Source organism: Triturus cristatus, chromosome 3_1 (assembly GCF_964204655.1).
Source record: "Triturus cristatus chromosome 3_1, aTriCri1.1, whole genome shotgun sequence".
Taxonomy (NCBI): Eukaryota; Metazoa; Chordata; class Amphibia; order Caudata; family Salamandridae; genus Triturus; species Triturus cristatus.
Window position 1 is genome coordinate 1,172,323,187 of NC_140583.1, and position 27,804 is coordinate 1,172,350,990.

General features: G+C 43.9%; 2 protein-coding genes across 3 annotated transcripts in view; one reads left to right on the plus strand and one right to left on the minus strand.

Annotated features, from left to right (window-relative positions):
* ROBO3 (roundabout guidance receptor 3) overlaps nucleotides 1–27,804 on the minus strand; it is a 1,168,980-nt gene that overhangs the window by 576,355 nt on the left and 564,821 nt on the right. The window contains exons 7-8 of the mRNA XM_085646102.1: nucleotides 10,380–10,504; nucleotides 3,533–3,704 (exon numbers count right to left, since the gene is read on the minus strand). Of these exons, the coding sequence (XP_085502228.1) occupies nucleotides 3,533–3,704; nucleotides 10,380–10,504 (297 nt within the window). The remainder of the gene's footprint in view (nucleotides 1–3,532; nucleotides 3,705–10,379; nucleotides 10,505–27,804) is intronic.
* LOC146861725 (uncharacterized) overlaps nucleotides 1–27,804 on the plus strand; it is a 422,385-nt gene that overhangs the window by 8,710 nt on the left and 385,871 nt on the right. The window lies entirely within an intron of this gene.

The window sequence follows — 27,804 nt, forward strand, 5'->3', positions numbered from 1 at the left end:
TAGGATGCTTGATTCCAGTCCAGGGAAGACATGGCTTGGCAGTTCGGGCTGGACTGTTCCCATGAGGCACAGGGTCAAGACTGATTTGCATATGGCCATGTCTGAACTGGGGTGGCGTAGTGGGCAAAAGAAAGATGGATTTAACCCAGATCTCTTGACTGGGGGAGAATGTCTGCATTGTCAGCATTCCGTCCATCATTTGTTTGTTGTAACGCTTTTCGCCCTGAGTGGGATGGGTATGCCCAGACGTGGGTCCCGTGCTCACTACGCCACTGGAGTCAAGCTATCCTGGCTGATGACGGCTGATAGCCAGAAACCGGTCCTAGGATGCTTGATTCCAGTCCAGGGAAGACATGGCTTGGCAGTTCGGGCTGGACTGTTCCCATGAGGCACAGGGTCAAGACTGATTTGCATATGGCCAAGTCTGAACTGGGGTGGCGTAGTGGGCAAAAGAAAGATGGATTTAACCCAGATCTCTTGACTGGGGGAGAATGTCTGCATTGTCAGCATTCCGTCCATCATTTGTTTGTTGTAACGCTTAGAACTAACAATGGCATGTGCTTTCACAGTGCATGCACAAATGGCAGGCCCTCAAGCTTGCCACTCAGTGATATGATGTCCTAAATCGCTGTTTGTCGTCTTGGACAGCACAGCTGTGCAATGATGAGACGGGCCTAGAATTATACAGCCTTGTCACCCCTCACCTTTACATAATTGATTACTTTATATTTAATAAAGCAGTGGTGTACTCTTTTCTTGCTCCTCCTCAGTATCTGCTTTTCTTCCTCCCCTTCACACCTTACTCCTTCCCTTCTCTCCATTCTTCTTTCACCTTCTGCACTACGGCCACGTTTCTCCTTAATCGCCACCTCCCCTAATTGACTGCTTTTCATTTTTCACATTCTCATCTTTCCCTTCCACTTTCTTTTCACACACACACACACCACTGTCTGCTCTTCTTCCCTTTTTCCTCGTTTCTTTTTTCATTCCCATAATGTTCCACTCCAGTCTTGCACTCCCTATCTGCTTTCCTCACTTCTCTTCACATTCTTTCCCTGCCGTATCTATCTTTGCCTTCAGACCGCTCCTTCTTCCTCACTCTCACTTTTATGTTTTTCCTTCTTGTGCATGTCTTCATATCCACTCCAGGAATCTGTGTTTGTTCTAAGTGTCAGAAATGTAAATCTTGATGCGGCAACTCAGTCTTTCATATTTCTGAGGTCGATAAAATGTGTGCCATTGAGCTGGTTAACAACATTTTTAATTTAGTGTCAATGCCCCCTTTGATGAATATGTGCTTTACAAACATACATGGTATGTTAAGGACACACATGTATTTCAATCTTTTGTTTTTCAATTTCTATGCAATATTACACTGTCATTATTCTCTCTTCCCTCCTTGACCCAGTACCTTTCATACTCGTATTCATTCCCCTGACCTCCTTTCTTTCCTTCGTCCCATCTTTTTCCTTTCCTTTTTCTCTTCCTCAGCACCTCCAGCCATGCCTCCTTTCCCTTATTGCTTCCTTACACCCGGATTCCATTCTTGCTTGCTTACACCCTCATTCCCTTCTTTCTTCCTTACACCCTCATTCATTCCCAATACTTCCTCCCTGGGTGCATTTAATCCTTCTTCTTCCATTCTTTCCTTACTTTGTTTTCATGCTCCTTCCTTCACCTCTTCTTTAATTTCTTCCTTTCTTATCAACCATTCCTTATGCTTATCTTGCTCCTTTCCTTTCTTCTTTCTATTCGTCACACATCACTTCCTTTCTCCCTCAATTCCTTCATTTCTTCCTTTCACATTATTTTCTTATTCCCCCCTTCTTTCATCCATTGCTCATATATATCCTCACTCCAGTACTCCCCTTCCTGCCTGCATTTGTAGCTGCCTTCTTTAATGTATTCCTTCCTTCATCCCTTCCTTTCTTTTAAACAGCACAGAACAAGCACATTCTCTTTCATTTCCAAACCAGCCTCAAGTCCTCTAATGATCTTTTCTGAAGCGGCATTTTCTTCACATTCTCTAATTTGAGTTCACTTTTAAGTTTTTGTCTTAGGCTTCCCATATGTTACATTATGTTAAGTTATATTGATTTGTAAACATACTAATCACCCGAGAGGGTATCCAGACACTTTGGCAGCTGTGTAGGCGTGAGGCCCCCGAGGTGCTATGTGAAGAGCCAGGTCTTCAGCTTCTTGCGGAACTCAAGATGTGAGGAGTGGCTATGATGTGCTGAGGCTTGTGGATGTGGGTGGAACCAATAAAGGAAGTGGGTGGAGCCTCTGGAAGAAACGGGCAGAGCCAGAGAAGTGGGTGTGGCCTCCAGGAAAAAATTGGAGCACCTGCACTTAATATTTTACAAATTAAGCACTGCGCAGATCAAAAGTGAGACTGATATCTTAAAGTGATTTGCTTCTGTAAAAGTTTTTCACGAGCCTTTCAAGAGAGATAGGTAGCTGAAGTGGAGAGATGGGGCTTGTGCAGGGCAATATGGGTAGAGGCGCAATAGCTTTCAATCAACGTATCACAGCTAGCCCAGAAGCAAACAACATACAAAAGAAGATAGGAGAGATTCAAACCCATGGAGCAAGACTAGTAAAGGAGCTGATAAATGAGAGGTATTGTGGGAGAGGGTGAGAACATAATAGCTGGTCCTCGAGCCTTGATATGAAGCCAGAAATCCGAAGGTCTTAAAAAAAAGTAAAGTAAGTAGGGTGATCAAACAGACAAACAGGAAGAACCAAATGGAAAGGCAGCCAAATCCGGCATGCTTCTGGAAAGTTATTTTTAACAGAACGGAAAGCAGATTCAGTAGCAGGGCTCACAGAAGATCAAGTTCACCTAAAACTGTGGATAGCTGGGCATGAAAAATGCATTCAAGCATTTGGGATCTAAAGGTGGCTCAAGAAGTCGAGTCATCATTAGCCGGAAGACATGGGTATCAGAAGGTATTGTTTAAGTTAAAGCACAATAGCAAAATATATTGGCACTGGCCATCTTGACATCATGGCTTTTAACTTGCTTTTTCGATTGATATGCATATGAATGCTAAGGAAACACATTGGTATTTTGTTTTCTGTTTCTGTGCCATCAGATGTATCTTGGTAATATGTTGAAATCAGAGGCAAAGACGCCAGAAATGTTTTTCAGAGATCACCACAGCTAGCTCTCTTGGTGTGGAACGTTTATGTTGAAAGTTGCAGAATCACACAAGAGTCACTTTAAAAAGTTACATAAACATCTACTGGGAGCTTCCATTTTGATTGCAAAGCTGACCCTAATCCTTTTGCTTTAAATGCCCTGTTGTAGGCAAACTTTTTTTATTTTAATTGACTAATGAATACTTTGTGAATAATATATTTAGTGTCCGGTGTCTGCAAATGCCCAGATCGCTTTCAAGTGTAGCATCTGTTAGCCCCACTGACATATAAAAAATATTCTATTCTGTCAGAGATAGAGCTTCAGAAACCAAAAAATATTACACCTCATAAGAAATGCATTGTTTGTTATATTCTTCCATGTACTCACCATCCTCCACCTCCAAGAGGGCTTTGGCCAAGATGCTCCCAGCAACACTGATGGCTTGACAAATATAGTAGCCGGCATCCCCACTCTGCACTTCCGTGATTGTCAATTCCCCATTAGAAGAAACAGAAAAGTGTCCCGTAGGCTGTGGAGGTTGGCTGGGAAAAAGCAGGCTCTAATGGAGAAAAAAATATTCTAACAGTGATCAGGAACTATTTCTCAGGAACTGCATGTGGAAACTGCACTTTGTTTGACATCACCAGTGAGGTGCATGTTTTGCAAAATGGAATACCCAATACATATTTAAAAATCAAGTATGCACTCAAATATGCAGCAATACGTTAGTCTAAAAGTATTTTGTCTATGATTAGTGTACCACAAGAATCCACCAACGTGCTTTCTGCATGAGAAGATTGTCTCTCCATCATTTACCTGGTACACCAGATTTACTTCGGTTGCAGCAGCAGCATCTTCGGGTGTCACGGGGAGAAGTCCATCTCTCCCCATGAACCGCTCCTGTGTCTTCTGGGATGGGTACTGGTAGATCTAAGAATGACTGGAGCCAGCGCCAAAAGCATGTGCCAGGTTCTACGGTGTGAAATGGTGGAGATTCCTGGGCCAAGCGACCCCACCCCACTGTAACATGTGGTGTAGTGACAGAGACAGCGGCATAATCTGTTCACCATCATCCTCCGAACCCGACTCATAGGTGGAAGTGACACCACAGAGGTAGCAGATGAAAGACCGATGTGCCACTGAGAACTTTGCTGCCTCCCTCTTCTCTGCCCTTGGTGGGCATGTAATGCAACGGGAGACGACAAAGTGTACACTCTTGGGGCCATATATTATGCCTTGTTTCTCTACATGCAGCGGTCATGCTAACTGTACACAAGCCTAAAAGTATAGAATTTGCACGAAAGAGAGGACCAAGATGCACAGACGTTTGCCGAAATCGAATGCAACTAATTGCGACCATTTGGAGTGAGGCCGATGATGAATTATTTACAGGTTGGTACTAAAATATCAACTTTTAAATATCCTAATTTGCCAATAGTTTTCAAGTTGATATTTCTGAGTCTATATTGTAGCAGGTCGCTATTTTAGTAGTTAGTTGATAGTGTGACATGCAACCATTTCTACGTATGTACTGGTGGTACATGAATCTGTTCTGGTGTTTTAAGCAACTGTAGTTGTGGGCGATATTCCGATGCAAAGTGTTTATATGCAGTAAAAAGCTGTTCTCTTGTAAGCGGTCTGACATCCGCTGAGGCTTGTTGAAGCTATATACAACTGAAAGTGAATAAATAAATGAGCAGAGGACTGAAAATAACACACTGACATTACATAGAATTCTTCTATATTTGTCACAAATATGTTCAAATCCAACCACTGAATAGTACGTGCTCATCCCCACACAAAACATCCACAGAAGGGCATGAGCCCATCATCACACATCCAACGACACTGGCTTTTTTTCCAGCAAGAAAGTGTGAATCTGAGAGCGTTCTGGGCACGCAATTGCAGGTCGACTGTTTATTTTGGAAAACTAGAAAATAACAATGTTCATTAGAGTTCACGTAACAAAATCCAAATTCCTGTGTGTACATTAAGTATGCACATTGCTTTATTAACGGATTCCGATCGTAACTGTGATAACAGTTAGTGAGTAAATGTGCTTCATTTGAAGAATTCTGGTTGTTCATTTACCTGTTCTTTTATGTTCTTCACTGCCGTATTCATAATTGCACCGTGGGCATTTGTTCTGACACTTGTAATAGCAGGTGTGCATTAAAAACAAATACTCTTTACCATGCATTATAAGGATACCTCCGATCACTGAGGAGTTACCTGATCATAAAGAGCAAAGGGGACAAAAGCTGAGTTTCTTTATAAACTCATGGGTCCCAATGTGACTTGCACTGTATCTTTTATCAGTAAAACTGTTTGTCTGTGCCAATGTAATAGTCATTTCAATTGAAGATGTGCTGTCTGTATTGGCAGTACGCTACCACACAATGTATACTTCACTTTACCCCACTCCACACCACTGCAGTCTAATCGGCACCACTCCACTCTGCATCATTGAGCTCACCCTTGCACCACTCCACTCTATGCCACTTCACTCTACTCCTTTCTACTCTGCTCCACTCTACTCTATGCCAATGCACTCTACCCCACACTAGTCTACTATGCACTACTGCACTCTACACCACTTCACTCTGCAACACTGCACTCTCTGCCACTGCACCCTACACCAATGCACTCTACTCTGCACCATTCTACTCTATGCGAGTGCACTCTACTCTGTACGACACAACTCTACACCAGTATACTCCATGCCAATCCATTCTACACCACTCTAATCTGCTCCACTCTCTATGCCACTCTACTGTACACCATAGTACCTTACCGTGCATCACTCCACTCGGTGTCGCTCCACTCTGCACCACTCTACTCTGCGCAACTGCACTCTACACCACTTTACTCAACCAATGCACTCTACACCAATCTTCTCTGCACCACTGCTCTCCCTGCAGCACTTTTCATCACTCTACTATAAGCCACTGCACTATACGCCATTGTACTCTACATCAGTGCTTTCTATGCCACTCTACTCTTCACCACTCTGTGCAACTGCACTCCATGCCATTCATCTATACACCACTGCACTCTACAACACACTGCACTCTCTGCCACTGAACTCCAAGCCACTTTCCTCTATGCAACTGCACTCTACTCTGCACCACTCTACTCTATGCCGCTCTACACCAATGCACTCTACGCCACTTCACTCTGCATCCCTCCACTCTATGCTACTGCACGCTACCCTGCACCACTCCACTATACGCCACTTCACTTCACTCTATGCCACTCTACTTTGCAACACTGCACTCTCTTAAACTGAACTCTATGGCACTCTTCTCTGCACCAATGAACTCCACTATGCACCACTCTACTCTATACCACTCTACTACACTCTATGCCAATGCACTGTGTGCCACTACACTGTACACCACTATACTCTGCATTGCTCCACTCTACGCCACTGCATTCTATGCCTCTCCTCTATAATCCACTCTAATCTACTTTGGACCACTGCACTCTACAACACTGCACACTATGCCACTGAACTCTACTCCGAAACAATCTACTCTATGCCACTGCACCCTACACCACTCTATTCCACTCTGCGCCATTCCACTCTATGCCACTTCACTCTATGCTACTGTAATCTACCCTGTACCACTCCATTTCACGCCACTCTGCTCTATGTATCTGCACTCAACACCACTGCACTCAACGTCCATGAACTCTACATCACTTTACTCAAAACCAATACACTCTATGCCTCTGCACTCCATGCCAGTCTACTCTGAGCCACAGCACTGTTCACCACTAAACTTTACAACACTTTACTCTGTGCCACTGCACTCTATTCTCCACCACAGCATTCTACATCACTTTACTCTGCACCACTCTACGCCTCTGCACTCTACAGTAACACACTTTATGCCACTCTAATCTACAACACTCTACTCTGCAACACTGCACTCTCTGCCACTGAACTCTACACCACTCTAATCTACTGTGCACCACTGCACTCTATGACAGTGCACTCTGTGCCACTTCACTCTATGCCTCTTTACTCTGCAAAAATCTACTCTATGCCAGAGCACTCTACCCTACTCTACTATGCACCACTGCACTCTTTGCCAAAGCATTCTACACCACTCGTCGAGGTGACCCCACTCTACTCTGCAGCACTCCACTCCCCTCTATGACACTCTACTCTGCAACACTGCACTCAATGCCACTGCACTCTACTCCAATGCACTCTACGCCACCACTCTATGCCACTTCACTCGACCCTACACCACCCCACTCTATGACACTTCACTCTGAAGCAATCACTCTATGCCACTGCACTCTACTCCACTCTACTGTACTCCACTACTATATGCCACTGCACTCAACCCTGCACCACTCCCTCTATGCCACTGAGCGCATCCTGCACCACTTTTCCCTGAAACAATCTACTCTACAACACTGCATTCTATGCCACTCTACTCCACTCTGTGCCACTCTATGCCACAGTACTCTACGTCACCTTACTCTTCACAATTGAACTCCATTTAATTTTACTCTGCACCACTGAATGCTGCTGCACTCTACACTAGCACATTCTATGCCACTCAAATATACAACACTACTTTGCAATACTGCACTCTCTGCCATCCAACTCTACAGCAATGCACGCTACGCTACAATTCAATGCCACTGCACTCAACCGTGCATCATTCTAGTCTACACCACTTCACTCCTCTCTGAAACAATATATTCTACGCCACTGCACTTTACGCCATTCCAATCCAAGCCACTGCACTCTGAACCACTCTTCTCCACTACGCTATGCCATAGCACTGTACCCTGCACCACTCTACTTAGTACAATGTAATTTACACCACTGCTCTATAACACTGCACTCTACTCCACTCTGAACCACTACAATCTGCACCATTTCACTCTATGTTGCGCCACTTGATGCCACTCTTCTCTGGGCCACTGAGATTTATGTCACTCTACTCAAAACCACAGCACTCCCTGGCAATGCACTCAACTCTACTAAAAACTAATGGACTCTAAGCCGCTGCACTGTATGCCAGCTACTCTACGCCACAGCACTCTACACCACTGCACACTATGGCACTCTACACCATTGCGCTCTACGTCACTACACTCTATACCGCTCTATTCTGCCCTGCATCACTTTACTCTATGCCGCTGCTCTCTGCACCACTTCACGCCACTGCACTCTCCAACACGGAACTCAATAGCAATCTACCATGCACCACTGCACGCTATACCACTGCATGCTACACTCCCGCAGGCTATGCCACTCTACACCATTGCGCTCCACGTCACTGCCCTCTACACCACTCAATTATTTTCAATTATTAAACTTTATTTGCTTTTTTTGCAATAAAACCATAAAAGTCATACAAACATCAATAAAACATTGCATAAAGACAAAATAACACATGATTTCAAAATAACAACACCATACAGCCAATATGACCTATGTACAGGCTAAAAAAGTTTAAATCTCACCGTCAGAATTAATCACAACTTGACCTAAGTCTAGCGCATTCTACTCTGCACCACTATACTCTACTCCTCTCTGCACAACTCTACTCTGCACCACTCAACTCTGTCCCTCTACTGCACTCTGCGCCAATGCACCCATTACCACTACACTCTGATTCACTCCATGCCACTTTAATCTATTCTTCACCACTGCACTCCACACCACTATATTCTGCACCTATGCACTCAACACCACTACACTATATTCCACACCACTCCACTGTACTCTATCACTCTACTCTACACCTCTGCACTCTTCCTTGCACTGCTCCTTTCTATCTGGCATCATTCCACTTTATTCTGAAGCAATCTACTGTATGCCACAGCACTCTAAGCCACTGCATTCTACACTGTATCACTCTACTCTACCCCACTGCACTCTACACCACTCTTCTCTAGTCACTGCACTCCACACCACTTCCTCTAGGCCACTCTACTCCACTCAATGAACCTTCACTCTATGACGCTCAACTCTATTAAAGTCTACTCCACTCTACAACACTTCTAAGCTCTCCAACACTCTATTCACTCCACTCGGGTAGCATCCCTTCCCCATCGTTCTTTTGCTCACCATGCCACTTCAGTTAGGACCCGGGTTTTGTGTGTTTCATGTACTGCCCTAAGTGGCATTGGTATCTCAAGACAAAGGTCCTGTGCTCACTGTGTCACTTGAACCAAGCTGTACCTGGTTGATGAGTCCATAACTAGGGCGAAACCGGTCCTGGGTTGCTTGTGTTTTGGTTCAGGGTATGCAACCACAAGCGATTGCCAGTTTTTAGACAAATTGCAAGCATTCCTACCATCACTTTTTGTGTGTTTTCTGTGCTTAACAAATGCTGTCATTCAAGATAGAATTAAAAATCACTTTGATTGGGATAAAAAGAAATATAAGCTCCATATTTGATCGCTGGTCTCCAGTACATTTTTCATGATGTTTCAAACTGCATGCTGATAAAAGTATTAAAGCCCTTATGATCATATTCTTGTTGGCAATCCTTTATTTTCACACAGTCTAATATAGATTTATGTCTATTCAATCTATTTTGTCTACATTTGTGGAATAACAGGAACATCTAGGGTGGCTGTAACTAAATGAATTAACCCAAGTTGAAGTTTGGTGGGCAGCCTGCCTACATGCCAGGGTGGCTACCCTTGTAGACAACTGCCCACCATATTTAGAGATCTCTGCTGGCCTGGCGGAGATCGTGGTGCCTTCAAAAGAGACACCACTGAAAGTTTGCCGAGCAGCTACAATGTTTCATGTGGCCACTCAGCAAATCTTGGTGTTTTTTATAAAACCAAACTCCCGAAGCATGAGAGGCAATCAAATGGAGCAACTTTTTAAAAACAGAGAAATACTTTACATCTGACTCAAATATCCACACAATATTCACTGTCTCACTAGACTTAAATTATTATTACATTTTAAAAGAAAATAGTTTGAAAATGTAAATGTTGATTATCCAATGTAGCTGTGAGAACCACCAACTGTGGGCACAAAAGTTTGAAAAGGAAGTGTGAAAGTGAATTTAATTTTGGTGATTGGGGACCTCTAAATGCTTCTGCATCAGCAAATCGCCTAAGTCTATTGCAACCTCATTAAAACAGTTTCTGCTTCAATCACACATGAGAAAAAAGCACAAGTGTCTTCCAAAAATATTCTTTGAATAAGGTTAAGGACTTCATAGACTTGAAATACACATACCTGGCTGCCTTCCTTCTGCCAGAACACAGCAGGTGGGGGGTTTCCTTTCGCTTCACAGTGGAAGATCACAGTCCGTCCCTGTGTCACAATCTGATTCCGAGGTGGAGTAACTAACTGAGGAGGAACTAGAAGGGAACGTGGGAGAAGACAATTCAAACAAGACAGATGAGTGAAATGTACTCATTAAAATACAGTGCCATATGTAATGGTGCGTGGTCAGGGCCAAATAGAAGTGTTGCGTAGTAGTAACGATAATCTACTTTCCATGTCTTAGATTAGCTGTTTATGAGAAACCTAAAGTAACATGTATCATTATTATTACTTAAGTCAATGGTAGTCAATGGTTAATCCTCTTAGTACAAAAGGCTGATGGAATAGGAACGCGATTCTTGCAGGTCCCAAAGATGTTGATAGCTAGCACTCAGCTTACTCAGCCATCTTTATAGCTACTGTCTTTGACCCTAACAATAGCACTGTCCAGCCACCTTATCAATGGAAATTGTTGTTTGTCATGGTCACAAGAGAATGCTTAAAGACTGCTAGGCACTACTGAAGACCCGGTAATAAATCTGTATAGCTGACACACAAAATCAATTTCACAAACTTCAAGAATATTATACTGTGACTCATACCAACAACACTGTCTGCTAGTCCTTGCCGCACATCTAAATCCTCAAACCAACTCTCCTTCAGCACAATCTTCCCCATGCTTTTCCCCCTAACTTAGTGCCTTCTCTTTCAGTTATATAAAAAACATGGTGGCATCACTTATGTGTTACACATTTTTATGTAAGAGACAAATAAATCATATAAACGATACCCAAGTCACGCTAATGAAAAAGATCCAAAGTGAAGCAACTTAAAGTGCTTGATGCAAAGAAATATGGCATAGCAATACCCATGCTCACTAAGTCCAGAGTGACTCTGACCTGGATTTCATCTGAGACTGACCTACAAATACTTTAAAATTATTCTCAGAAGATGGACCCCTCTGCGTCGATCTCCTCTTGTCTCTACTCCCTGCTGGCCCAGCAATCAGTTAAAGCGGCATTGCGATGGCAGGAAGGCGTAGCACTTATCAGAGAGAACATTTTCATGAAAGAGCCTCATAGCATTTTTGGTATCAGGTGCCAAATTTGAGCTCTTCAGTGTACTCACGGGTCTGGAATGTGCAGGAGAACATGCAGCGTTTGTAGAGGGTAGGATTGAGCAACCGATAGCTCCATACACGCACTCACCAATACATAGCCGTGCAGTTCTCATATAACCAGCCAGTTCAAGCCCCAAAACACGAGCTCCTAAGATATTTTAGTTTCGAGTCACACAGGAGTCGATAGGCGCTCGTATATTTCCGTTTTAAAGAAGGCAAGACAATGAATATTAATGGGCCTGTGTGCTCCGTCCCCTGTGCTGATTCATAATAATGATGTCGTGCCTTTACTCTGACAGAGGAGGGGAGGGGAGGTGATGAGGGGGTGATAACTGATAAGCACCCCCACAAGAATTTGAAAAAACGCCGTTCATTTGTCTTCTAGTCACATGGAATAAAAGAGCATGAAGCACCAGAAGTGTTTTAACAAAGAATGTAAATTGATATCATTATTTGTTTGGGTTGCTGATTTAGGAGCAGCGTAATTTAGTGCTCCAATCATGTTAGAAATTGGGTTACTAGTTGACTGGGTAACTGGATGAAAATTGTGTTTGCTGCTTGACCAGGTCTCATACCTTGGTCAAGCAGCAACCACAATCCTCATCAGAGTAAGGGACAAGCAGACCCTAAATTAACCTGTGCTCACCCTCTGGTGGCTTGGCACAGAGCAGTTAGGCTTAACTTAGAGGCAATGTGTAAAGTATTTGTGCAAAACGTCAAGCAGTAAAACAGTGAAAACACCACACAAAAAGATCCCACACCAGGTTACAAAACATAGAACTTAGTTTAATAAATAAAACAAGCCCAAGACCACACTAATCCAATTAGTAGAACTGGATATATTGAAATTAGAACATTAGGTGAAACATAGCGCCAAAAAGCACAAAGTACTTTTGGGGATATCTGATTATGCCAGACCGGGACATAGTCATAATTTCAGGCTGACAACGATGAAGCGGGGCTGGCTACAGGGACCCAGTTAGGCCCGCTAGACCTTAAATCCCGTTTGCCGAGCCTTGCGCGGATCCGTGTCAAAGATGCGTTGTGCAGCTGAGGTGATGCGTAGGTTCTGAGATGCAGTGAGGCTGCGGTGAAAGGTCCTGAATAATTGAGGCCGTGATCCTGTTTGACGGGGCTTGTGATACGAAGTCTAGTGTCAAGGATGCGAAGCAGACCTGAGGCGATGCTTCGGTTGCGATGAGTGGTGAAGCTGTGATGTGGAGTTTCAATGTCAATGTCGAGGCTGCCATCTGCGAGGGATGTGAGGAACTTGTGCCAGGAAAAGTGTTGCACACTGTGGTTCTGAAGGTGATGCATCGGTCCCTAGATTTGGAAGGTGGCAGCGGAGCAACCCGTTTGCGATAGGTCCAATCCACGCAGCAGATGCGATGCTTGGGGATGCGCTGCTTGGCTGAGGAGATGTGTCGGTTCTGCTCGGAGATGATCCGTTCAGTAGAGTAGATGTGTCGGTTTTACTGGAAGTACCTTACGCCTACTTCCAAGACTGGGGTGGCACCACTTGGCAGGGTAGACTCACAGATGGCAGAGTCCAGGTGCAGGTGTTGGAAGCCTGTTATGTCCCTGAGGCTTCAGATCAGGCGGCCGGCCAAATATAACTCAGAGTCACTCTGGATTCTGGGTTCAACAGATGCAGGTCCAGTCAAGAGGGCAGCAGGTCAGCCCAGCAAAGCAGGAGTCCAGCAGGGTAGCAGTCCAGCGGAGTGGAAGTCTTTCAGCATCACAGCAGTCCTTCTTCCTGGCAGAATATTCACAGGTCCAGAAGTGTACTGAAGTGGTGGTGTCCGAGGTCCAGTACTTCTATCCAGTGGTGCCTTTGAAGTGGGGGAGTCTTGAAGTACATGCCTTTTAGGTGCGCAGAGGTCCTCCCTTCCTGCCCAGGCTCCAGATTCACTATAGGGGGTATGCAGGCCTTTGTATGTGGACAGGACACAGTCTATCCAGGTGTATGTGAGGCTGTGCCCAGCTTCTCACTCCTATCCTGCCAGAGATGGCCCATTGAAACACACATAAGCTCCTATTGTGTGTGGTTTTCTAGGTGAAATACACAAATCCCAACTGCAAACTACACCCAGTTATGATCAGAGACAGGCTACAGGCACCAAATGGCTAATGCAAGAGAGTGCTGACTTTCTAAAAGTTGTGTAGGGGGATACAAGAGAAACTCTACTCACATGGAACCAGGGTAAGTATTATACAAACAGAAACAACGGTTCCTGTGGCCAATGTAATTAATAATGGTAAAGTTATCAGCCAAATGGCAAGAAAAAGGGTTATAGAGGTGTCCGACAGTGAATAAAAAACCATGTACCACACACTTTGTTTGTAATCTTAGCAATTTTTTTATCTAAAGCATCAAATATGTATTCAAAAAGCAGTGTACAGCGTCACTAGTGAACATGGAACCTATTAAAATTGTGACATATTGTGACATAGAAAGATGGTTTCCAACAATAAAACAGCCATAGCAAATTAATATACAATAAACACAGCCTCGTAATTTTAGTAGTAGGGACTGGCGAATAAATTCTGTTGGCGGCGTTTCGACCCCTGTAGAAATGAGGGGTCTCTTCAGGACATATTGATGTAGGGACATCTGAGAAAGGGAATTGCTGTCAGGCTGAAATTTGTGCACCACAAGGAAGTGAGGATATGAAAGGGGTACACACATGGGACCCAGCCCGGCACCCAGTGAGGGGGAGGGCTGACAGACTAGGATAAATGCGATGAACTGAAAAACCACATAGTACAGAGAGTAAGGATACACAACAATGCGTGTGATGGCGTGGGTCTCGGCAAAACAATGTGCTAGGTGCGAATTAAACTTGCACCTGGTGTTGGTGAAGTGCATCAATAGATAAAATTATAAAGAGAAATCCAGTCCAGATAATGGACTATTATGCTCTCAGTATATATCTCATTATACAAGCGGAGACGGACTTGTGCGGTTCTTCATCTTCACGAGTAGCGGCTGCACGCGACTGGGGTCTCTTCATCCACCAGAAATTCTGTCTATTTCGACATACGGATCCCCTTGTAAATACAGACTGAGAGCATAATAGCCCATTATCCGGACTGGATTTCTCTTGATAATTGTATCTATTGATAACAGGGTTAAAGGGCTACTTAAGTGGGTGGCACAATCAGTGCTGCAGGCTCACAAGTAGCATTTAATTTACAGGCCCTGAGCACATGGTAGGATGTTTTTAGGAATGGTGGGCTACTGTCATCAGATGATACCCAGCAATTTCCTAGTGGCAACACCTCAACAAGGATCTGTCGGATTGGCTGATCCAATATCATTGGACAATGAAAGGACAAATGCCTTCCTAAGTTAAGAGAAAGCCTCTACTGCGCCCCAGCTCTGGAAATATGAAATTACAGTAAAGCGTTTGTACTTTTTTCATTGGGCTGCACTCTCTCAGTGCTTGTGCAAACACATGGTGGTTCTCGAAACCCAAAAGCCTACTTTTCAGCTACCCTTGACCCTGTAGCCGCAGGACTGCCCGGATGCCTTAAAGCTGTTGTGGCAGTAGATATCAGCATAGATCAGAGTGAAATTATAGTAATGGGCCATCCTCTTATAGTGATGGTTCCTTATTCTATAGAGATACTTCTTACTCGTACTAATACCCAAAACCTGACCAGTAGCAGATTAGCAAAGTATAAACAAGTCTACTGGCGGCTGATAACATAACGTTGAGACGTTGCTTTAGTTTGAAAACTACCATGTTGCTGTTGTTGTCAGAAAGTGAGATCGAGACGGAGAGGTTCAGCATGACTGTCTCGATCTACTTGAACTATGCACCAAGCCAAGACCTGATATTAAAGATGAGTTCCTAGCAGAACCTGATTATGTATTGTTTGAGGATGGCCCATGCCTGAGAGACGAAGAGGGAAATTTGAGAGCTGTCTATGCTGGTTGCACCTTAGACGGTATAGTGGAAGCCTCCTGGTTCTGAAATGTAATTTATGCCCAAGTGGCTGAATTGGTCACTCTTACTAGAGTTTGCTGTGTCTCAAACCAATTGAAGGTTACTATTTTTAGCCATAGTCATGGTTTTGGTGTTGTTCATGACTACGGGCAGCTGTTGCCAAGAACAAGGTTTATGTTATCTTCTAGGTCCCCCCATCTGAAATGGCAATTATGTGATAAAAGTATTGGAGGTGTTGCAGATGCCTCTGGAAATTGCTATAGTTAAATGAGCTGCACACAAGAGCAGCAACAATTATATAGCAGCCGGAAATTGCTATGCCAATGAAGTTGCCTGGCATTGAACTCGTGGGTCCTGTACATTTAATAGGAAATATACAAATGAACCTAAGAACGGGACCAATTTCAATTTGTTGTTAACTGTTGCTGATATGCGGGAAGAAGTCAAAAGATAGGAAGAAAGAGATGCCAGAGACTGAACAGCAGGGCTGGGTCAGAGCAGGTTGTGTGAAGAATGGATGTAAGATCTGGGTTACAGCATATGTAAGACCTGTGTTGACTTTGCTGTCCCCAATGGATAAAGACTTCCATGGTCCAGCACACATAGAGAGAGATGCCATTTTGCAGTTGTTCAAGCAGAACTGATTTAATCCCATTTTTAGAGTGATAGCCGAGAACCTTTGCCACAGTTGTAGTACCTGCTAGCAAATGAGTGTATGGAGGAGAATTCTAGTGACCATACATCATACAGGAAGATCAAGCGGTCCCTTCAACAGGATGCAATTGGATTTTATCGAAATGCCTGTGTGCAATGGGTTGAGATATGTCCTGGTTGTGATGTGTACCTTCTCCCATTTTGTAGAAGGCTACCCGACTTGAAGGAATGACAGTCTCAAGTTGTTACTGCATGAATTGATTTCCCGCTTCAGATTTCTGGCTTCTCTTGAGTCAGACCGTGGAATCCATTTCACTAATGAGATTTTAAGAATGCTGTGTATAGCTTAGCAGGTTGAACAGCATCTGCACTGTAGTTACTGACCTGAAGCATCTGGCATTGTCGAACAAGTGAATGGGACTCTGAAGTCCTGCCTCACTACAGTGTGCACTTCTACCTCTTTAAAGTGACAGGATGCTTTGCCTTTGATGTGCCTCAGGAGTAACCCTGATCGGCGAACTGTTATGTCACCCACAAGACTCCTATGGGGAGGGACATGAGGTTGCCTGCTAACACACTTGTGAACATTTCAGATGATATGGGTCATGACTACTTCAAAGGATTGGCTGATGTGGTGATGTGGTGCATTATTCCCCCCACCAGGTCGAAGCTGCACCTGCCCTTTCGAATCAAGAGCAGTGCCATGACCTTAGTCCTGGTGACTGGGTGCTGCTGAAGAAACACAGCAGGAATTTGAGTTTGGAGCCCCGTTGGCATGGTGCCTTCCAGGTGATCCTGGTCACCAACACAGCTTCTCAAATGTGGTGGACTGCCTAACAGGGTACATACCTCTCATACACAGGGGCAGGTTCTGAGGAACAGGTGGTGACATGAGCCTGCGGTAAGTGAGCCAAGAGTAGTCCCAGTAAACCAGCCTAATACACAAGTGAACAACTACTCTAATCCTGGAGAGGGACCTAGTAATGCCACTCGGGTTGACTGCGGAAGAGAAGAGTGGCCAAAAGGTAGGGAGAGGTTAAGACCAAGTTTATCTGTGTAACGAATCCCACAAGTGGACGTATTTTGTTGACAGTGAACTTGACCCCAATACCTACAACCTGCAGAACCACTGTGACTAATAGCTACCACAGTGGATGTTTCAATTTCTGTAGGTTGCTCAGTTTAACAGTTGTAACTGAACTGCACTTAGGAACTGGACATTGCCAAACTCTGAACTTTCCTGAATTCTGAAAATTCCCTAGGTCCAAGGTAGGGTTGTATATAACTCTGTGTAACAACAAACACACTTTTCTTATTTTGTACAAGTAGAAGTAGTTTGCAGTAATAATCAACTTGCTGCAACTATTCTTTTCTTTTTTAAGGTCTGATAATATAGAAACAATGGTTATTATTTCAAAGAGCCAAACTAGAGTGATTGTGGCTATAGTGATGATTGTCATTATCATTTTCATGATTGCTTTATTAAATGGTTTGAGTTCCCCCTATAGATGATAATCCCCCACACCTACTCCTACTGTTTCACACTCATTTGTTCAAGTTCACATTTGATTTTAGAGTTTTGCATAAGGATGAATCACAGGGAGATTTCTCTTCAAACACTTATTTTAAATTGTTACATGAATATTAAAGTGTGATACAGGATAAGTATTGCTATATCTGCACGCACTTACCTATATCTGTAGAGGAAGGCATGACTTATCACCACATCTCCCTTACTTATGGCACCTGGAGTAGCATAATTCTAAGCTTACTGTATAATCAAGATCATTTTGAATATTACTTTTCAAATTATGATCTGGTTCTGTCAGAAGTTCCTATGTGCAAACATTTGAATCACCATGCTAACGGAAAGAGATGGACACTGTGTGGCATCTGTTTAGATCCTGAGATAAACTTAACCACGCCTGTGTCCGTAGACAGAACCTGACATGTAAATTGAGCTTGGTTGAGAAGAAATGTATTGTTGATTTGGAAGACAGGAGAGAAGTTATTGTAGAAAGGACAGAGAGGAAAAGATAAATGGGGCAGACAAATGGGGAAAGGAGGAGGAAGGACACAGGAATTTGGGAACACAATCTAAACTCAATTTAGACTGAAAACAGAAGGAGAAGTCATGTTTCATAAAGAGAGAGGAAAACGTTACAAACTTCCAAAGGGTAGAATAGTGTGATTGTCATCATTTGGTTTTTTGGTTCTTGTCTGCAGAGATCAGATATTTCAAAGGAATAATCCTATTATTCAGCAAGTCTATTATGTGTGCAGACAGGTAATTTTTTATTTCCTGCAAATTTGGTGGGGAGCTGTTACCTAGCATTAGTGTTTTCTAAGATTTATCACATAGATAATTTGGATAGTCAAGCAGTTGGGTTTCCTGCTGGATCTAAGTGTGATAGCAGAGCTTCAAAAGTAGTGGGAGATATGTTTGGTGTCCTGATTCCCTCTGTGGGTATTGTATTAAATGCCCTAGGGATTAGAAAGTTTTCAACATTAGTGGATGCAACTTCTAACTCGTTCAACTGGAGCTTTACTAGCTATTGATAATGAGCTGATAGTTATGAGATCCGTGGTCTTGCAAAACCAACTTCCTTTAGATATTTTACTCACAAAAAGGGCAGAGTATGTCTAATGCTAAATGTTTACCAGTGCTGCACTTGCATTCCAAACAAGAGTAAGGAGATTAGAAAATATGCAAAGAATATTACTGGAGTGTCAACAGAACTTAAGGAACTAGAAGCTACGGGTGCCTGGGAAGCAAATGGGTTTTCTGCAGTAGTCAATTGTCTTGGTAATATTGGTAGTGGACTTTTTGGTACTATATTAATGCCCATTGTGATTGTTGGTGTTTGTTTAATTTTTCTATTTGCTATGCTGAAGGGATTTGGATATGCGAGGGCCATGAAGGTGACCGTTTAGAGAAATGTACTAAAAGGAAGAGAGAAAAAGTTGAATTGGAGGATGAGCAGTGTAAAATTAATGATGGGTTGAAGGAGAACCCTAAACATAAGCAACAAAAGACAACATGTTTTTGCAGCTGGACTCAGAAATATTGATTGTTTTGTTTGCTGTCTATTCTAGGCCTGGAGCATCGTAATTTAGTGCTTTATACATTTCTACCTTAATCATACTCATTGTGCAATGACAATATTAACTTGTGTGCAGTGTATTAATCAGAGTGATAGCAGTTGCCTGCATTTACCTGTAGTCAGAGTCACATATATAAACAATAAAAATCAATGACTTTACTCATGCTTAATGTACCCGGTTGGCTGTCATCTTTTCTTCTCTAAATGTTGACATGACTTGTGACTAGGACCGAGCCAATCAATCTATTTCTTTATAATCTGCATTGCAAGTTTAATATTCTTCTCTCCTCTGCAGGTCATTATCAAGGAGCGCTCATTAGTTAGAATAGCTTTTGTTTATTGTTGGGAAATGTTAGACTAGTCAATCTAATTTAAACTTGGCCATGGGCATGCAGTGCGTGGGGATGGGAGAGAGTCTCCTCTACCAGGCAGACTAAACAGTTGTTAACTTCATGGCCATACAGCTGCACATTTCTTTGTTCGACGCTGGGAACCTGGACAGTCTAGAAAAACAATGAGAGAGAAAGGGTATTCTGCATGGGGGTACTCCTAGTCCCCTTAATCAATATACATAAACACTATGAGGAGTACACCCTAGGAGGTACCTAAGTGCCTCCGAACTGGGGAGAGGTGCACCGAAAGGACGGAGTCATCCTTATGTAGAAGACCCCTCACTCACCAACCTAGTTGGTGACATGCTTCATCATCGGGGTCCCACCCGGATAGCCGAATGCCATCCGGGTGTGCTGCGACACCTGATTACAGTGGAGCTGGTATTTTCTTTTGGTGTGTGCCAGTGAAAAAGTGATTTAAAAATTGGCCAGGTTTAACTCTCTATGGAAAAAGAATCATTTATTCTGGAGCAACTGGACAATGTTAAAAATTAGGAGATACCGTGTGGGGTTAAATTGACCTAAGGTATCTTAACCCCTTCAGTGCCACGCCCTTTCCCCCTCCTGTGCCGGGCGTTGCACTAGTGGGTGGGGTTCATGATGAGATAGTCTCGTCATGGGCACAGCGCAACCGTGCTCCATGACGAGACTATCTCGTCATGGGCACTGAAGAGGTTAAAAGTGAAGTGAAGTGAAAAAGTGGTCTACATGTTTCAACCTAGTGGAAGAGTCTCCAGGTTTTCGTCAGGACTGGTGTTGATAACCAGGGCGGTCTACACACGCTAAGGTGTACCCTACCCTTGGTTAAATTAAAATCCCCTCATGTACTCACAGTGGGGAAACATCCTTCCTTGAGTTTCTACAAAGGAAAAGTGCCTGTGAAGACAAAACAAGGACAATATACGCAAAACATAATCAGTTCTGTATACAACATTGATATCAGGCTCCTCTCATTCAACATCCAATGTTTGTAAGACGTTGCCAGTGACTAATACTTCAGTCATGCTACTAGTGCCACCTAAAATCGGTGGTACAAGGGTGCTCGATTAGAAGTCCAAACTTGTATAATCAGCGGGGCTGAAATTCACCCGTGATCCATACATACAACCCACTCAAACAGATGTGTGTTTATGTGCACTCTCACAGGAAATACTGGGGTACACATTTAAGGTGGCGAGTGGTCTAGTGTCTAGCACGAGTCACACTCGTCAATCGACAAATACACACTGACTGTTAATAATTCACTTTTACGTGGGTGTCTGCGCACTCACTTAACTTCGTGAGTTTATAAAATCAACATAAAATTGCATGCTCAATAGAGTAGTGTGGTACACAAGCGAGAAATGGACAGAAAGATTAGAAGACAAAGCTGTGAGTTCGAGCCTTACTAGCGGCGCTAAATTCGCGTGCCTCAAGTGTGCCGGGGTCAGGGAGCTTGTTCCTACCACGATCTACGGGAGAAAGCAGTAAGGTCAGGGAGTTAAAGGGGTGCATTAGGAAAGAGGACAGACTTCGTGGTGCCCACCCGCATTGAGTCTGTTAACTTACTGCGTGTGAAACAGACTCGGCTGTTGTGCCTAGACCAAGACCCGCATCGGCGTCCCGTTCGACAGTGAGGCATTGCCGGTGTAAAGATATCCGGGTTGGTGACGTGAGGGGGCGTGACCGCATCAAGGGCGATGATCTTGGATTAGAGTAACCAGGAGAAACTATGGCGCTCGCCTAGGAGAGGTGTGAAGGGGGCGGGTCCAGGAGTGAACCAATGCGGTTGTTGTAAGAGCACCCGAGTGCAGGGAGCGCGCAGGTAACTAAGGACGCTTCTGGCTCGGTGACGCTGCAATAAGGGGTGATGGTTAGTGATATTTTCAACTTGAAAGAAAAGGAAGGAAAAGAGAAAAAGGTGAAATTAAACTACCTGAAAATCGGAATTGCCACAGGTCATGGGTTGGAGGGCATAATATCCCTAAAAGCAAAATAGAAAAAAGCGCCTGTTTCAAATGGAGAACCGGCAAAAGGAGGGGAATACATTCCATCAGGTAGAAGGGTGACACATCTAAATAGGATTATCGTTGATGTTGACGGTCAGCCATAGGATTCTGCTGAGCGTCAGATTTTAGTAGTTTCTTGTCAAAAAATAAAAATAAAAAAATATAATGGGAAAAGTTACTTGGATAGGACAGAATTCCACGGAATGTTATCATTCAATCCACTTTTGTGAGTGGATAATCTATATACCCAGCGTTGTTCTTTTTCGAATAAACGTTGTTGCAACCTGTCTCCTGTCTTTATTTGCTCTATGATGGTCCACCTCATGTCGTTGGTTGTATGGTTCATCAAGAGAAAGTGTTCAGTGAGTTTAGTCATTGATTTTTTGCACCTAATAGTGCTGCGATGTTTGCAGATTCTTTGTTTGATTTTTCTACTAGTCATTCCCACGTACTGAAGGTTGCATGGACAAATGATCCTGTAGACAACATTGGCACTATTACAGTTGGTGTGTGTTCTCAAAGTCCATACTTTGCCTGGTTCCAGTTGCAATGTTTTTGCGTTGTCTGTAAGATGACAGACACTGCAGTTACCACATTTGTAGTGTCCAGTGATGTCTGGAAGGCCACATGCATTCAGGCCTGTGGTTTGTTTTTCTTGGACCGTTCCTTTTGGACGTGTGTTCACTATGGAGTCTTTAAGGCTTCTAGATTTCTTAAAGGAGAACAATGGTTTTTCCCACTTTAGGTTACCAGTATTCAGAATAGTCCAATGTTTGTTGATTGATTTTGTTACCAAGTTCGATGCCGTACTGTATTTAGTAGTCAGGCAGGTCAGCGGTGCCTTATCCTCTGTTACAACTTTGTTTTCCAGGAGTGCTGCTCTGGGCTGGTTACGTGCTCTTTTCTGGCACTTAGTGAGAATTCCTTCGGGATAACCCCTTTCTGATAGTTTCCTTGTGAGATCTAATGCCTGTTTTCGGTAGTCGGTGATCTTGCTACAATTCCGGCGTAGTCTCAAGTATTGGCCATAAGACAGATTTTCTCTAAGTGGCCTAGGGTGAAAGCTTTCAAACCTAAGCAGGTTGTTCTTCGCTGTTGGTTTGTAATGGGTTCTTGTTTCAAGACGATCGTTTTCCTTGGTAATCACAACATCTAGAAAGACCATGGTGTTAAGATCTTTTATATGGGTGAACCTTAAATTCTGATCACAAGTGTTGATCCACTGACAGAATTCAGCGAGGGTGTCTTCCGGTCCTTGCCAGATGGCAAGGACATCGTCGATGTATCTTTTCCAGAAACGAATGTAGGTGAAAAATGGGTTATGATCATTGAGTATGAATTTTTTCTCAAAATCAGAAACATAGAGTCCGGCCACACTCGGCGCAAATGTGCTTCCCATTGAAGTAACCCCTGTTTGAAGGTAGAGGGTACCCTCAAATTCAAAAAAGTTCTTCTTCAAAGCCAGTCTCGCACATTCCAGAACAAAGTTCTTGGATGTCCGATAGGTCCAATTAGTTTCATCAAGGGTTCTCTTGAGAACTTCCAGGGTATCATCCTGGGGAATGCTTGCATACAAGCTTTCAATATCAAAGCTCACCAGTATTGTGGTGTCATTAACTTTGATATCTTCCAGGAGTTGTAGCAGACTTTTAGTATCCTGTAGATATGTTGTTGTGTTTTGTACAATGGTCTTAAGAAAAACGTCACAAAAGCGTGACAATGGTTCCAATAAGGAGCCAATACCCGATACTGTGGATCTGCCGGGTGGAGGGATTTTATTTTTATGCATTTTAGGTAAGGTATAGAAATAGGGGATTTTACCTTCACTATTGCACAAGAAATCCGCCTCCTGTTTGGAGATATACCCCTTGGTTTCAGCATGATCAACCAGAGATCTTATCTCTTGTTTCAGATCCGAGGTGGGATTGATAGTCAGTTTGCGATAGTAACCTGGACAGTCTACCTGTTCCCAGAGAACATCGTGTTCTGATTGGACTATCTAGAGGGAGCTGGTGGGACGAAGCTTCCAGATGTTTCACATGCGTATTAGTTGTGTGATTCAAAGATTAGTTTAGCAGATTGTGTCCTGACTTCTCTGAGAGAAGACCTTTCTCGATCTCTGGGATTCTCCTTGCCCAGGGTGTTGAGTTTCTTGCTTGAGCAACCTTACACTTTCCCTGAACCTTGATTTGGTTTGTCTGATGTAGACTTCTCCTCACAGAACTTCCACTTGTCACTTTCAATGCCTTATTTAGAATAGGGAAACTCCTTTATGGAACAAATGTATTTCTTATTCTTTTCCCTCTACGTCGCAATATTTTGCATCTTTTTCTTTCTAATATACAAATTTAGATTGCGTTATTATATTGGTATACATGATTTCTGCATAAATTGACTTACTAAATTATTGTGTTGTAATTTCAGTTAATTTGCTAAGAAACATTCATAAAGATGTAAGATACACTGGCTTTGTCAATGCTTTTTTCTCCATGTTGTACAGTAGCATGGCTGTTGTGCAGCTTGGATGCAAGGGAAAAAAGTGATATGACGCAGTCAACACTTGCCACGTCATATCGCTTTTTTTTACCTTCAACAGCAGTGCTTCTGTACAACATGGCTTATAAAACACTGACAAAGGCAAAAGAGCTTGTATAGGTGAAACCTATAGACTTTGCAGATGCTTTTTTCTGACAGGAAGAGGGGGAGGGAGTGGGCAAGGGGCAAAGCGCAAGAAACAACTGGGGGTTCGGGGGATGGGGCAAGCAATGATAGGGAGGTGAAGGGTCAAGCAACAACAAGGGAAGGAGTGGGAGAAGCAACGATGAGGCAACGAGTGGGAGGGAGGGGGCAGGGAGAAGGCGGGGAGGAGGTGGATCGGTAAAGCAATGACAGGTGGAAGGAGTTGGGGGAAGTGGGAAACAACAACGGAGTAGAGGGTAGGTGGGAACGGGTCAAGCTACAAAACAGGAGAAGGCAAGGGGATGGGGAAGCTATGACGATGGGGCAACAACAAATGATGGGAAGCGGTATGGGGCTAGCAAGAGCACGAAGTAAGACGAGGGGCAGGAGGGAAGTCGGACCGCAAATAAATACACTCTAAATGAGTGCTGCAAGTAGAAGGAAAAGGTAGAACTGGCCAGAAAGCCTGAGCAACAGAAGACACTCATAAAGAAAGGAAACAGTACTGGACCATGCTCCAAGGGAGGGAGAAACACACAAGCAGCATGTGACAATGGCAGACGGTAACCAAACAGAAACCAGTAAATAGGAGGCATGATGAAGGGAAACCATGGTAAGCAATGGTTGGGCTCTAATCCTCCCTTAACCTAATAAAATGTCTTGGAGGCAACAAAGCATGTGTTGACAATGAAGAAACTAACAATATGCAATGGGCTTGCTTTATGCCCACAGTAGGTTTTTGGTATGGTCCACAGGAGGTCTGGCCCAAACAGACAGATAAAAGCCTCTTATATGTAATGGTAACTTGCTTCAGCCCCAGAAGAGCGCAGAAGCAGCTGTGCTCCTACTATGGTAAATACAGTGAATGCGGCCGTAATTTACTCACCACAAGGACCGACATCAATAGGAGATGGGACACCCACCCCACTGAATTTTGCGAGGAGACCTTGCTGGGTCCCCCGCATACAGTATGGGTAAAAAAGCAGTTGCAGCAGAGTTGGCGGGCCCCGAGCACAGGACAGGCATCATCAACAAGTTGGATGTTCCCTTCTGTTGAGTGGCACAGTGCATGTCCGAATTCACACACGTCCCCTGGCCACGCTGTCACACTCAGGCCACTGGGGCGATGAGAGCAGCCTTGCCCTTGTAAGGATCCGGCATTAGTTGCTCAAGGCAAGGATCGTTGTCGGAGCCTTGGGGAGGCATGTCTTCTGTTCTCCGGAGCTAGGAGGCCTCACAAGGGGGTTTTCTACAGCCAGCTGCATAATCCCCCCCAGTCAGAGAGATGGTGCCACAGGACAGCCCTTCTCATTTAGGCAGTGTACGTCATTGCCCCCCTTTGCAGGAGGACCAGGTTAAAAAACAATGCCCCAGCTGTAGGGAAAGGGGACTTGCTACTCTCCATGTTGGCTTCCGCGATCGCTAGGCTCCCGAAGGCGGGGCTTCCTACAGTGCAGAAAGCAGAGTGGAGCGCAGGCACTCATGCGGACTCTCAGGCACAGACCGAGAACTTCAACCTGCACCAACTACACAGCGCTCTCCAGGTGCTGACTGATAGATTTGAGAAAACAGCACACACCCTTCATATACGGGCAGCATAAAAGGGCTCCACACGCTCTTTCTTGCCAGAGTTCTCCCCACACGCTGCTCTTTTCCAGGCAAACAAATGAGGCACAAATTATATGGAAAACAACCAGGATCAGTCCCCAGCGTTCACGCCGCACTGAGCTTGTGTGAAAGCACTTGGGGCACAAAGGATCAGGAAAGCAGGCAGCAGGCCAGCACACAGAGTTCTTGGGGGCAACGCAGCAGTCCTTCCAGCAGGTCAGCATAACAAAGCAAAGTTCAAGTGGTGGTTTTCCTGGCAACACAGCTATCCTCTAGTGCTGCATGTAGAGCCAACAGCGTCTGGATTGCAAGTCTCACACAGTGTCTAAAATCATGGGGCCAGAGCCCCTTTACCTATACTCAAAATACCTTAGATCTGGAGATAACTTCAAATAAACTTTAGAAGTGCACAACACCCCCATTCAATCCCTAGCCCTGGCTTCAGACACACTACAGGGGGCAGAAACAGCATTGTGAGAGGACACACACAGCCCTCTTCAGGTGCAGGTGACAACTCCTCTCACCAATCTGGCTCAGGAAGACCCATCAGAATATGCAGGGCACACCTCAGCTCCCTTTGTGACTGTCTAGAGTGAGTGCACAAACAGGCACTTGCAAGTCTAAACCAGATGTTGTTTTGAGTCAGGCTGCAAAGCACAAAGAGTCATAAGCACATAGAAATGCCCACTTCTAAAAGTGTCATTTCTAAAATAGTAATAAATGATCCGCTTTCACCAATAAGCAGGATATATCACCACTATTCCAAACATGGTAATGTTTCTCCTATCATATAAAAAATTACCACTGAGACATATATCAGGGAATTCCCAATGCAAACCTATGACAGGAGCAGCCTTACAGCAGTGAGAAACCAAAAAGGCTGTTTATCACTACCAGGACATACCACACAACCAAGGCACAAGTTCTACCTTTTACCTACACAGCCCCCTGCCCATAGGGCTACCTAGGGACTACCTTAGGAGGGGCCTATATGTAGTAAAAGGGGTGTTCCAGACTTGGCAAGTAACTTTAAATGCCAAGTCACAATTTGCAGGCCCTGTGTATTTAGGATACCACAGTACAAGGGACTTACAGGTCAATTAAATATGCCAAGCAGGTGTATATCAATGACACCAAGTTTACAGGAGAGAGCACATTCACTTTAGCACTAATCAGCAGTGGTAAAGTGCCAAAAGTCATAAAATCAACAAAAACAGGTCTGGCGTTGCTAATAGAAAAGGATTACTGGTAATGATGAGGGATGACTTAATTACTGTGTTAAGGCCTCTGGAGAGCATTAAAACTAGTGGTGCCACCCTGGGAATGGGGACATCCTCATGGAGCACTACCAGTAATTGCCTTGAACTCCAAGCTGCAGTCAATAAAAAGGAACATTGGTCTCCCAGCCTGGAAATAGCCATGGTGTTGTTGTTCTTTTTCACATTTTATTTAAGTGTTTTCTAAGAGTGTATGAGTGTTCAATAAATATACTAAGCTACTATAAAAGTTTAATTAGTATACTTGGTGTACTACTAATGAGTGATACTACTTCTAACATATATTATGTGAGTAGCTGTATGTATCTGTGTGTGAGTGGGTATCTGAGTGGCTGCATGTGTGTGTGAGTAGCTGTAAGGGTGTGTAAGTGGGTGTGTGAGCAGCTTAGTGGGTGAGCGAGTGGTTGTATTAGTGGCTGTATTGGTGAGCGAGTGGGTGCGTCAGTGGCTGTATGGGTGAATGAGTGGATGTTTGGGTAGATGTGTGAGCGAGTATGAGTGACTGTATGAGTGAGTGGGTGCCTGAACGAGTGAGTGACTGGGTGTGTAAATGGCTGTAGGGGAAAGTAAGTGGTTGTTGCAGTTGGTGTTTGGGTAAGTGAGTTGGTGTGTGAGTGGCT